This window comes from Sinocyclocheilus anshuiensis, unplaced genomic scaffold (assembly GCF_001515605.1).
Source record: "Sinocyclocheilus anshuiensis isolate Anshui unplaced genomic scaffold, SAMN03320099.WGS_v1.1 scaffold248, whole genome shotgun sequence".
NCBI lineage: Eukaryota > Metazoa > Chordata > Actinopteri > Cypriniformes > Cyprinidae > Sinocyclocheilus > Sinocyclocheilus anshuiensis.
In genome coordinates this window covers 1,269,636-1,281,056 of record NW_015555734.1, presented here as the reverse complement: position 1 = coordinate 1,281,056, position 11,421 = coordinate 1,269,636, and the positions used below count along the sequence as shown (strand labels likewise).

Here is an 11,421-nt window from a genome sequence, read left to right as displayed (position 1 = left end):
GGGATATCCAATAAGATCCTATTGTCCAATGAGATAATGACATGAATGCATGACCCCTAAATAATTCAGGCTGATACTCTCAAAGTGGACTGGCTAAATATTATTAATGCTTAGTTTGTTTTACCATTAAGATTATTAAAATCAATGTGGTGTCATTTTAGAATGTGATGGCTGGTCTAATTAAGACAGACTCCTATTGTAAGCAAGCAAAAGCCAAATTACACATTCTTTTTTTTTGGTCACTGTAGTTGAAATCATGAACAGAAGCAGAAAAAGTCAAAAGATGGTTGGTGTGGATTGATCAAGGTTTTCTCAGACAGCTGTGAGGGGTGAGGGGGGAAATTCGGGGTTATTGTATGTGAAGCCTTGGAATTCCTCTTGACTTATGGCGGCAAGAACATCCGGGTCAGAAGGCGTGAGGGCAGAGGGGGCGGATGTGAAAAAATGATCAAAGTTCTCTCCTTTTCTGCCTCCCTGTGGGAATGACAAAAAGAATCAACTGGGTTAAGGTTATTACTATTAAATATCAGGAAATTAAGTGGATGCTATTGACGTCAGTTCAGCGCTGTGAACTCAGAGCACCTCTACTTATTTGCTATGCTCACATACATTGACACAGCATAATATCCACATAGATTAGCATGAGTAATATGGGCAAAGAGATACAGGCAATGAAGGCCAGGCTTACCGCGTACAAGACAAAATAACACCAGTAAATGTGCACGCACACATGCACAGATGCACATTGAAAATAATAAGGAGGAGCAGGCAGAGTGCATCAGTAAACTTCCAGTTACATGGTTACGGGTTTAAAATAACAAAAACAAACATGCACACACACACACACACTGTACAACATTTATCTCCCTAAGAAAATGAGGACGTAACACGACTTCTGTTGGTTCTATTTAAAGCTAATTACAATTAATAGATTAAAAATGTAAAAGTTAATTTAGTGTAAAATGTACATAATATACAGTTTTTTAATCTATACATCCTTCCATCCATATATTTATTTGGCAATTAATGACTGACTGATCGAATCATTTATTTATTTATTATTTAATACACGTTTTTTTCTATCATGGTGGGGAGTTTCCATTTACTTCTATTGTTTATATTAAGCGAATGATTTTTGTATATTCTCTACCCCTAAGCTGAACCATCAGCTTTTTTGTATTTTTATATTGTTGTGAGACATTATTGAGCATGTTTAATAATTTTTACTATCATTGTGGGGCATTTCTGGGGTAAAGCCTGACCCACACACAGAGACAGGTGTGGTGATAGGTGATACTGACACTTCTGGGTTTGAAGGGAGGCTGTATCTCCAGTCTCTCCAGCCGGTCCCAGTCTATCCAGCGGAAAAAAGGATGCTCCCGCAGCTCTCTCTCTGCATCCTCTCCTCCACCCAAACGCTTAGCAGGGTTCTTGGTGAGGAGCTGGGAGAGAAACAGATGGAGAAAGAGAGTAAGAAAAACAGAAAGGATGGAAATAGACTTGTATGCTAATTTAAGTCATTTTTTTGGAGGTTATGTTAGTATTAAAGATGGAATAGATTGCCCTGTGCATGCACTGTGAGCCAAGTATGTAAGCAGCAGAGATGAAAGAACAGGAAGTAGATTACCCCTTTGCAGATGGCCACAGCCTCCCGAGAGAGACTCTTAGGATATGAAACGCTCTGTTCCATGATGGACTGAAACAGCTCCTCCTCATCTATGCCATCAAAAGGAGGCTGATGAAAAGAGAGAGACAGAGGGAGAGGGTGCCGGGGATGAAGATCTAGTGAGAAAAGGACAAAATTAAAGGTTCAGGGAAGCAGAGGATGAAAAATTACCTGCCCAGCCAGCATCTCATAGAGGAGGACTCCATATGACCACCAGTCCACTGCTTTACCATACGGCTGATACGCCACAATCTGAAAACAACACAGATCTGTTATAACGGTTTTTAGTATAGATTTCCCAAAATGTTAACTGAGAATGCCTTTTGAATTCCAACTGAATTCTTTCATTTGTATTGAGGTAGCAAACAGGATGTAGAATTATAGTTTGAATTTAAGGAAGTAAAATGAAATGATATTTAATATAACTACATTTAGTATGAATATATGGTATTTCTAAAAACATGGGATGATGTAAAATTTGATACAATTTTATTTATATTATTATTCCATTTGCATTTATAAATACATCATTTATAAAATATGTATATCATTAAAATGCAATTTATTAAATATAATGAAATACCTACACTACCGTTCAAAAGTGTGGGGTCAGTAAGAGTTTTTTAAAATAAATGAATACTTTTATTCAGCCAGGATGCATAATGTTAATATTTCCCTTTCAAATAAATGCATCATAGAATCCTAAAAAAAAAATCTTCGAAGGTTTCCAAAAAACTATTAAGCAACACAACTTCAATGATTATAGTAATGTTTCTTGAGCACCAAATCAGCATATTAGAATGGTTTCTGAAGGATCATGTGACACTGAAGACTGGAGTAATGGCTGCTGAAAATTCAGATTTGACATCACAGGAACCAATTATTAGGAATAAATTACATTTTTAAATATTTTAATATAAATATTTAAAAATAGCCTTGGTGAGCATAAATAAAAAACTTAGTGAACCCAAGCTATTAAATAGTGGCATACTAGTTATATTTAATAAATTACACATTTTCATATTACACATTTAAAAAGATACTTCACAGAATACTCTTCAAAATGGAGCCAAACAACATGAAGCAGGATGATAAGATGGAAACTTTAAGTGAGCTCTAGGTAAGTTGTGGTAGGTTTGTTCTTGTCCTTTTGTTCTTCTGTTCATGACTGTTGAATTTCTTTGAATTGCAATTCAGTAAATTCCACTTCCCATCATTCCAATTTAAATTCCAATTCAACGTCCTGTGGAACGTGACCAACTAAACTCACATTCCATCTCATAAACTTAAAGAAGGCCAATTCTTAAATGAATTTAGAATTTTGCCCATCCTTGCTAAATACTTCAAATTTCATAATGTTATATTCTCAAAATCATATAAATTAGGAATATTCCCATTACATAGTTAGATGGATGCTATTACAGCCCTCTCAATGTGCAGATAAGCTCATGAAAATCATATTAAAGATAATTAGACAATAAATATGCCAGTGTCTCTGTGTCAGCCGTGAGTGTGTGTGTCACAGCGTGAGAAAGAGAGATTAATTTCCTTGCCTGCAGGGACACATATTGCATCTTTTCAAAATGACAGGGACACAAAGATCAATGGCTTTTTCTTTTTTACATAATGTGATCAATGTGACAATGTGATACAGTACTGATGCATACTGGGCTTCGCTAGACCCACATTCACATCGCCTTTCCATCACACAGCAAAACACAAACATTGACGATTTAGCACATACATCACTTAAGCGGGATGGTCCATCATGTCGCCGTGTAGTAAACACCGCAGTGAACCTAAATGAAATCACACAGAGACATGTAGATGCACATACACGCAGACATGTGCTGACTGCGCACATCCACTGAGTGTTCATGTAAACACAGAGCCAAGGTCATGGAGAAGAGAAGATGAATCAGACGGTAGGAGAAAGGATGGAGATAGAGTAAAGGAAACCTCAGGTGCGATGTAATCAGGTGTGCCACAGAAGGTCCGAGTGGTGTCCCCTTCCATCATGCCTTCCCTACACATCCCAAAGTCTGCTATCTTTATGTGTCCTTTACTGTCCAGCAGGACATTGTCCAGCTTTAGATCTCTGCAGACCAGAGAGAGAGAATATTAAGTGACTGTAACATATGGTCTGCTTGTGGAAGGAGACTGTCATCATGTCTTGTACCTGTATATGATGCCTTTGTTGTGCAGGAAGAACAGACCCACTGCTATCTCAGCAGCATAGAACCTGCCAACAAGAAAATCTCTCATTAACTCCATTAAAAACACATTCTTCCACTGCAAGACAGAATGATCCTAAACAGGTGAATTTAGAAACTGAAGAAAGGAAGTACTTCAACAGTACAAAAAGTGAAAAAGCAAGTGGGATTAAAGAAATAGTTGTGGATTATTGTGATGTTTTTATCAGCTGTTTGGACTCTCATTCTGACGGCACCCATTCGCTGTAAAGGATCCACTGGTGAGCAAGTGATGTAATAGTAAATTTCTCGATGAAGAAAAAAACTCATCTACATCTTGCATGGCCTGAGGGTGAGTACATTATCAGAAAATTTTCATTTTTTCAGTGAACTAATCCTTTAAGATAAAACGTCAAGGAAGAGAAGTTCTGAACTCACGCTGCATGCGGTTCTTTAAACTTGCCAACGATTTGGATATGAAACATAAGATCACCACCGTTCACGTACTCCATGATGTAATACAGACGATCCTACAACACAAAACCGATCATCAGTAATCAGCAGATATGCAACTTCGTCATACTAATAGGAATCAAAAATGAATCATCAATCAGTTCGCTTGTTCTCATGCTGTGCAAGTAAATATTACAGCAAATGTTACAGCAGATTAGCAATCAGTCAAATTAAATGACAAAAGTTCATGAATAGAAATAAGACCTTGAGATGACACAATGGCAGAAATATCACATTTTTACAGAAATTATAATTACATTAAAGTATGGGTAAAGTGTCAAAATTAAAGTATCTATCAAAATGCTTAGTTCTGAGGGATCGTGTGACACTGAAGACCAGCAAGTTTTCTCTGTTGCTTCAGTATTTGTCACCTACAGCCAAGGCAAGATAACAGCCCACTTTATCTCCAGACGCATCTGACTACAGCATCTGGTGTCTGTAGGACTGTAAAACTTCTGATCAGTGGGATGCTGCATTTTTCCACTGGGCAACTGATAGCTTTGACAGGAAACTCTATTTCATGCACTTGATACAATGAGACACAGTTTACATAGGCTACACAAAGAAATCATTACCAAACACTTTGAGTCACATTGAGTCACATTGAGTGTTTGTTACAAATTCAATCGACAGGGGAGAAAAAAAATCAAGTGATTCAACAAGAGTAATTCATACCTTCACAAACCATTAAAGCCAGACATAAACACACACACACAAAAACACACACACACACACACACACACACACACACACTTTTTCTTTTTCTCTCTTTCAGTTCTGCAGCTGCCAATGTATTTCATTAGGCTAATTGCCACTTCGCAATACGTGTCTGCTGAAAGAGGTCAGAAAATTAGCACTATGAAACGTCATTTTTCAAAGCAAAATGAGGCAGCTTACATTGAAAAAAACGGCCCTTCAGATTCATTAGGTACAAAAATTATTTATCATGTCAGAGTGAAATAGACAAAATGATCAACGAATTACCTTTTATTACACAGGTTGTTCCAGGTTGCCAGTTTGGGACTCACATGACAGCATTCCAAGAATATAATTATTACATTGTCAGAAGCTTCTGTTATTTTGTTCACCCATTGTTCATGTTGACATTTTATAAACCCTGTTAGTCAATATTGTAAAAGCAATCTGTTCTTGTGATTTGTCTCCCTCTCAAGACTGCTTTGTTCAGGGCAAATTAATTTAATCTATGGGTCCCAATCTAAGCCAATGTAAACAACCATTTAATGAGGTAAGAGAAAAATACTTACGGTGATGCTTTCATTTATACTATGATTAAACAGCTTTACTCCATAGCTGATACAGTCATTAATCTGTAGGAACCTCAAAATAGTTGCAGTTTTTTTTCCATTTTAAAGAATATTTATTTAGATATATGATGTACACATATGGTGAAGAATCCAGGTGTATTAGTAGCCTAATAAAAGCTTTTTTATTTTACCTGTGTGTATGTGCTGTACATGTGGAAGAATTGACAATAAAGCAGACTTGACTTGACTTAACTCATAGGGGTGGCCATTTTGAAATCACATGCCCAGGTGAATATTTAGGTGCGTTCATGGCATTTTTTAATAACCGTAATTACTAGATGACAATCTGGACATTCTAGGCTGTTCTTAGTCTCTGAATTATGTGTTTCATCAAAATCAAATGTGTAATTTGAGTAATAACAGACAAAAACACTAGCTACATTAAACTATATTGTATGTCTTTTGTTCATTTTCAGATAAATCTTGGATTTTGAAGACATTAATAATTGTCAGTTATAGGCATTATTAAACAGAAATAATACATGATAACTACTTTTAGCAGTTACAACATTTTTCTGCTGAAGCTGCCATCATTTTGATTGGTTCAGCATTACATTGCAACAATCAACGAGTCGGAAGTTGTAATTGCGAGTTTTATAAAGATATAAATGCTTTTCACAATTCAGAATCTCGTAGTTATGGTAAATCCAACATGCTTTGCTTTGCTTTGGTAATCCCGTGTTAACAGACACCATCACCTGCAGAATGGCATCAGTACCTTAAAACTTTAATGTGATGCTGCATCCTTGCCACTAGGTGTCAGTATACTATCAACCAATACAACAAAACCAAAGTTCATATTTAAAAATAGCCAGTTTCTGCCCTGGGAGACCACATGTGGACATGTGTCCCCATAAAATGTCAGTACTCGTGTTCCAGCTGTGCAAGGTCAAAAATGCGATTTAAAACTTGCCCTGAAGGTGAAGAGCAGATTTGTTCCATCACTAAGGGACGAATGACATTTCAGCCCATATATATTTCATAATTTACAAATGTGCATATGCATATATAAACCTCGTCCCCAGGCTCCCACTCTCTTTTAATCATTAACCATTTACACGCTCTCACACACATCGATGAACACACAGACCTCGGTTTGAAAGGCGCAGTAGAGGGAGGTCAGGAAGTGAGGTCGCCCCACGAGGCCCAGCACTCTTCTCTCCACCATGGCGCTCTCTGTGTCCTCATCCTGAAAGAGCACATCTTTCTTCAACACCTTCACCGCAAACAAGCGCTCGCTGCCCCTCTCCTCTGCCAACAGGACCTGCGGGATGACAAGGAAACCTTGCGCTAACACTTCTTGAGCATTAATAAAATCAAGAGTTCATCATCTTCTGCTCACATTCCTACAGCTGCGACTCAATTGGGCAAACACAAGCGAGAGCAGAAAACATAATTCAAAGCGAGTTTAACATGCATAAGGGAATATTACCTCAAATCAAAAAAAAAAAAAGAACAGAAATTCTTTCATTTCATTTACTTCAGTGATCCTGTTCCCTTAATGTCTTTTTTTCCCTGCTTTGTGTCTTTTTTTATCTCTGGGTCCAGGTCTCTCTCCTCTGCTCTTCTCTTTAATCTCTTCCCTCGTTTCTATCCTTTCTTTAGCATGGTTCTACGCCCTGGAGGATGTGCTGTCTACTGAGTATAACCCTGGCCTCTTATATAACCAAATATCTTGTGAGGGTGCACACACACACACACACACAAAGTGTGCGCACATGTGTTTGCACACCAGATATACTCGTGCACACACAACATCTACTTTAAAATGATTTTATATACTATACATGAGCACAACAACAAAGGCAACAAACATTCCTCCCTCTCTCTCTCTCTCTCATGTCATTCTTCCTCAGGGATCAAACAGATCACAGTCCTTCACATGTGTGCTCTGAGCTGACACACGACAACAGCATTTAGATTCTGTTCAGCGCAGACCGAGGAACAGTGCTTTGTTTGACCAAAACAACAATGCATTCACTCTGAAATATTCAATCATTCCCAGGGCAGCTCTTGGACTCACAATCACCTGGTGTTTCTTACACATATCACAAATTCAGCCTTATTTATCACATAACCGGATTGGCCGAACACAGAAATGACCGTGTGCCTACATAGCTCCAGGAATTTTAAGGTGAATGAGGTCTGCATCTCACTGGGCCTCGAGTCAGAGCTTCTGCCTCCTAGAGGAAGTGAGGCAGAGCCACAGCTGCAAATTTTAGATAGGGAAATCAACCCCCTCCTCTTGCAGCTGGGACCAAAGCTTTAGCGTTTCCCCTTCTTCCTGAATTAGCAGCAGCAGCCCAGGAACGAATGAGACAAGGGCCTAATTCAGTTCCAAGGACATTGTACCCTTTGCACTCCTTATTGCATCTACAGGGAACATGGAAGTAGACGTGTTTGTTGACGGGTGAGTGCAGTCTCACGTAGCCTGACTTTCGGCATAAAAATCTGGTCTGCTTTGCAGCCTGTTTTGTCCCAAACCCACCTACTTAGGCTGAAGCCCAAAGTATACTTTGACAAAAGTATACTTATCTCTTAACCCCCCTCACACAAGTGCTCGTCAACATGGCCATCTATTGTTGTTACGATCTCCAGTAGTTTGTAGTTTGTGTTCCATCTCTGCCGTTTCTTTGTGAAACAACAATCTGGGCCAGTTTTGTGGACAAAAAATATTAAAATAAATAAATAAAAACCAGTATGTGAGCTGAGTAGTATGTCCAAATTCATAGTGTTCATAAAACAGTAGGCAAAAAGTACCTAAAACAAACATCATAACTGCAGTCAAAGTCCGGGTCCATGTCAGAGTTCGAGTTCAAGTCCAAGTCTAAAGTTCAAATACCCCAACTGCAGTACCTACTGTACAGGATCTGATTTCGGATACAGCAACAGTTTTTCAAAGTAAGCTCCATTTGATTTGACACATGCACACTAAAAAGTTTTACCCTTGTCTAGTGTTTGTGCTATTTCTCTCTTTCCTTATGACCGATAAAAATGTCTTTGTACCCGTTTAAACTAGAGTTACTTGTATGGGACAGTTCACAGAAAAATTACAATTCTGGAATCACTCACCCTCATGTTGTTTCAAACCTATATGACTTTCTAACATAACAGAAGATAATTTGATAAATGTCTCATTGCTTTCACTGGAAGTCAATGGTAGCCAAAACAAATTTTTGTTACTAACATTCTTCAAAATATCTTCTCTTATGTTCTGCAAAAGAAAGTCACACAGGTTTGAAATGACATGAGGGTGAGTAAATGAAGAAAGAATTTAAATTTTTGGGTGAAGTATCCTTTTAACCCCCTGACACAAGAGCTTGTCAACGTCACCAGCTATTATTGTTGCTGTCTCCAGCAGCTTGTAGATGTTGTTCCGTCTTGACTGTGAAACAACAGCTTGGGCCAGTGTTGGACAAACTAATTAGCGCAAAAAAATTCAAATCACATGTGCGAGCTGAGCATACGGACAACACTTGTTTTAAAAAATCTTGCTGATGATTACATTTACGCCAATGCACTGCACTGTAACTAATCTAGTTTAAACTTGAAAGGGACTAATCTATATATTTGTCATTGATGTCTCTAAGCTGCCAGACTCATTATTTTGTCCTTCAAAGCAATCATTGTATCAACTCATTACCTTGTAAATATAATTTGTTTACTGACAGACTAATTAAAAAAAGAGGTGTCTTTACTCTCGGAAGTTCAGCCAAACAGACTGAAACTTGTTGATTATAGTCAACGCTTGCCATTTTGGTGTTCAATATGCATCAGACGGTCAGTGAACAGAGTGGGCGGACTGTGGGAGTGCTGTCTGAGTCTAGAGAGTTTCCTTTAAAGATTTCTGTTCCATTGACAACCAGGACGAGAAATATAACAATCTATTACACATGCAGCAGGGTCCAAATGTCAGTGAAATGTTGAATTGAAAAATGTGCTGTTTATTTGCTTTAGTGACAGCATACACTGTTCATTTTGCATCACAGCATTTCATTGTTTCTCATTTTTCAAAATCCGGAAACTTTATCTATTTCCAGGTTCAAATTTGATTTTGAATCCCACTTTTTCATTGTGGCCTTCTGGATCCCACTATATGTGTATATGTGTATGAAAAAAGTTTATGTAATTTCAAGCACCTTGCCAAAACTCCCTTTGCCCAGAACCATGAGGAAGTTGAAATCATGCAGCCTGACTTGGCCTTTGCCCGTGTGCAGTGCAGTGGGAGTTGGACTAAGAGCAGGAGGGGTCACAGTAGGAACAGGCGTCGTCACAGTAACAGGAGCAAGAGGAACAGAGGGCATGAGAGCAGCATCTGGTACCTTCAGAAATTAGGAGAAAGATGGGATGAGTGAGAGCGAGAGAGAGAGAGAGAGAGAGAGAGAGAGAGAGAGAGAGAGAGAGAGCACAAAAATAGTTTGTTTCAACAAAGTACTACACTGCCCTCCTGTGGATGTGTTATGAAAGTGACACAATTAAGGTGCTCACTAAGGAAGACTTGGGAATGTAGCCAGACTAAGAGGACATTTACAACATTTTTAGATTTGGCTGTTTGTGACGCCATGGTGTCAAAAAGAACATTTGATTTTAGCTCGATGTGTTTATTTGTGGACCTGAGATGGCCCTAGGCTTCTATAGCATTCTCTTGGCTGAATATTGCATGTTGACACTTTTATCTAAAGTGACTTACAGTACACCTATTACAGGGATAATCTCACCTGGAGCAAAATGGAGTAAAGTGCTTTGCTCAAGGGCACAATGATGATGCTTTATGGATAGTCACTTGAAGATCTGAGCCAACAACTGTTCTGTTTTTACCACAACTTACGGAAGGCAACCCAAAAGTTGCAGGCTGCACACACTACAGTAGTGCTTATGATAGGTAATAAAAAATGGCTAATATGGAGACAATAAATTTAAATTTGTTAATATTCACGGAAGTTGCTACAGATATTTTCTTTTAATATTGTAATTGTAATCCAAAAACTTGGATCTACAGTATCTATTGGTTGTTGATTGGATGGAGGCACATTTGAATGTGAGCTTGCAGTCGATTGTAAGAAAGAAGTGAGGTTTGTGAGGACCAGAGAAGTCCTGCATATATCACCAGAGTGAAGTCTGTCATTTCACTGGAACATCCAGTTATAATAGTTTGATAAAAAAATTATGAGGACTAAATAAATAAAATAATTAATTAATTTAAAAAAGTAGAAACATTTGCATGGATGAATTGTTTGCAATAAGATCAATAATTAGCATTTATGAACTAACAATCAACAATTTTTACAGCACTTCTTAATCAAGGTTTATGTTAATTTACAAATATACTGTTTTGTTTAAAAATGAGCTGCATAGCTGGTCAGAACACAAAAGTCACACACACACCATGGTTTCCATGTTTTATGGGGACATATAGACGTAATTTATTTTCTATCCCCTTACCCTAACTCTAACCCTACCCCTAAACCTGCCCCTCACACAAAACTTCCTGCATTTTAAGAGTTTCAAAACAATTTCTGTATGATTTATAAGCTTGTTTCCTCATGGGGACCAAAAAATATCCCTACAACGTCAACATTTACTGGTATTACTATATACCACATTTGTCGGGACATTTGGTCCCCATAATGTAGGAAATACTAGGACCACACACACATGCACACACGCACACACACACACACACGCACACACACACACACACACACACACACACACACACACACCC

General features: G+C 38.1%; 1 protein-coding gene across 1 annotated transcript in view; it reads right to left on the bottom strand.

The window, feature by feature from the left end:
* Positions 1 to 228: 228 nt before the first annotated feature.
* Positions 229 to 11,421, bottom strand: part of LOC107672989 (protein kinase C gamma type-like) — a 34,656-nt gene continuing 23,463 nt past the window's right edge. The window contains exons 9-17 of the mRNA XM_016466387.1: positions 9,836 to 10,018; positions 6,787 to 6,960; positions 4,297 to 4,388; positions 3,846 to 3,908; positions 3,626 to 3,764; positions 1,838 to 1,918; positions 1,628 to 1,735; positions 1,302 to 1,442; positions 229 to 474 (exon numbers count right to left, since the gene is read on the bottom strand). Coding sequence (XP_016321873.1) covers positions 313 to 474; positions 1,302 to 1,442; positions 1,628 to 1,735; positions 1,838 to 1,918; positions 3,626 to 3,764; positions 3,846 to 3,908; positions 4,297 to 4,388; positions 6,787 to 6,960; positions 9,836 to 10,018 — 1,143 coding nt within the window. The 3' untranslated portion in view covers positions 229 to 312. The remainder of the gene's footprint in view (positions 475 to 1,301; positions 1,443 to 1,627; positions 1,736 to 1,837; positions 1,919 to 3,625; positions 3,765 to 3,845; positions 3,909 to 4,296; positions 4,389 to 6,786; positions 6,961 to 9,835; positions 10,019 to 11,421) is intronic.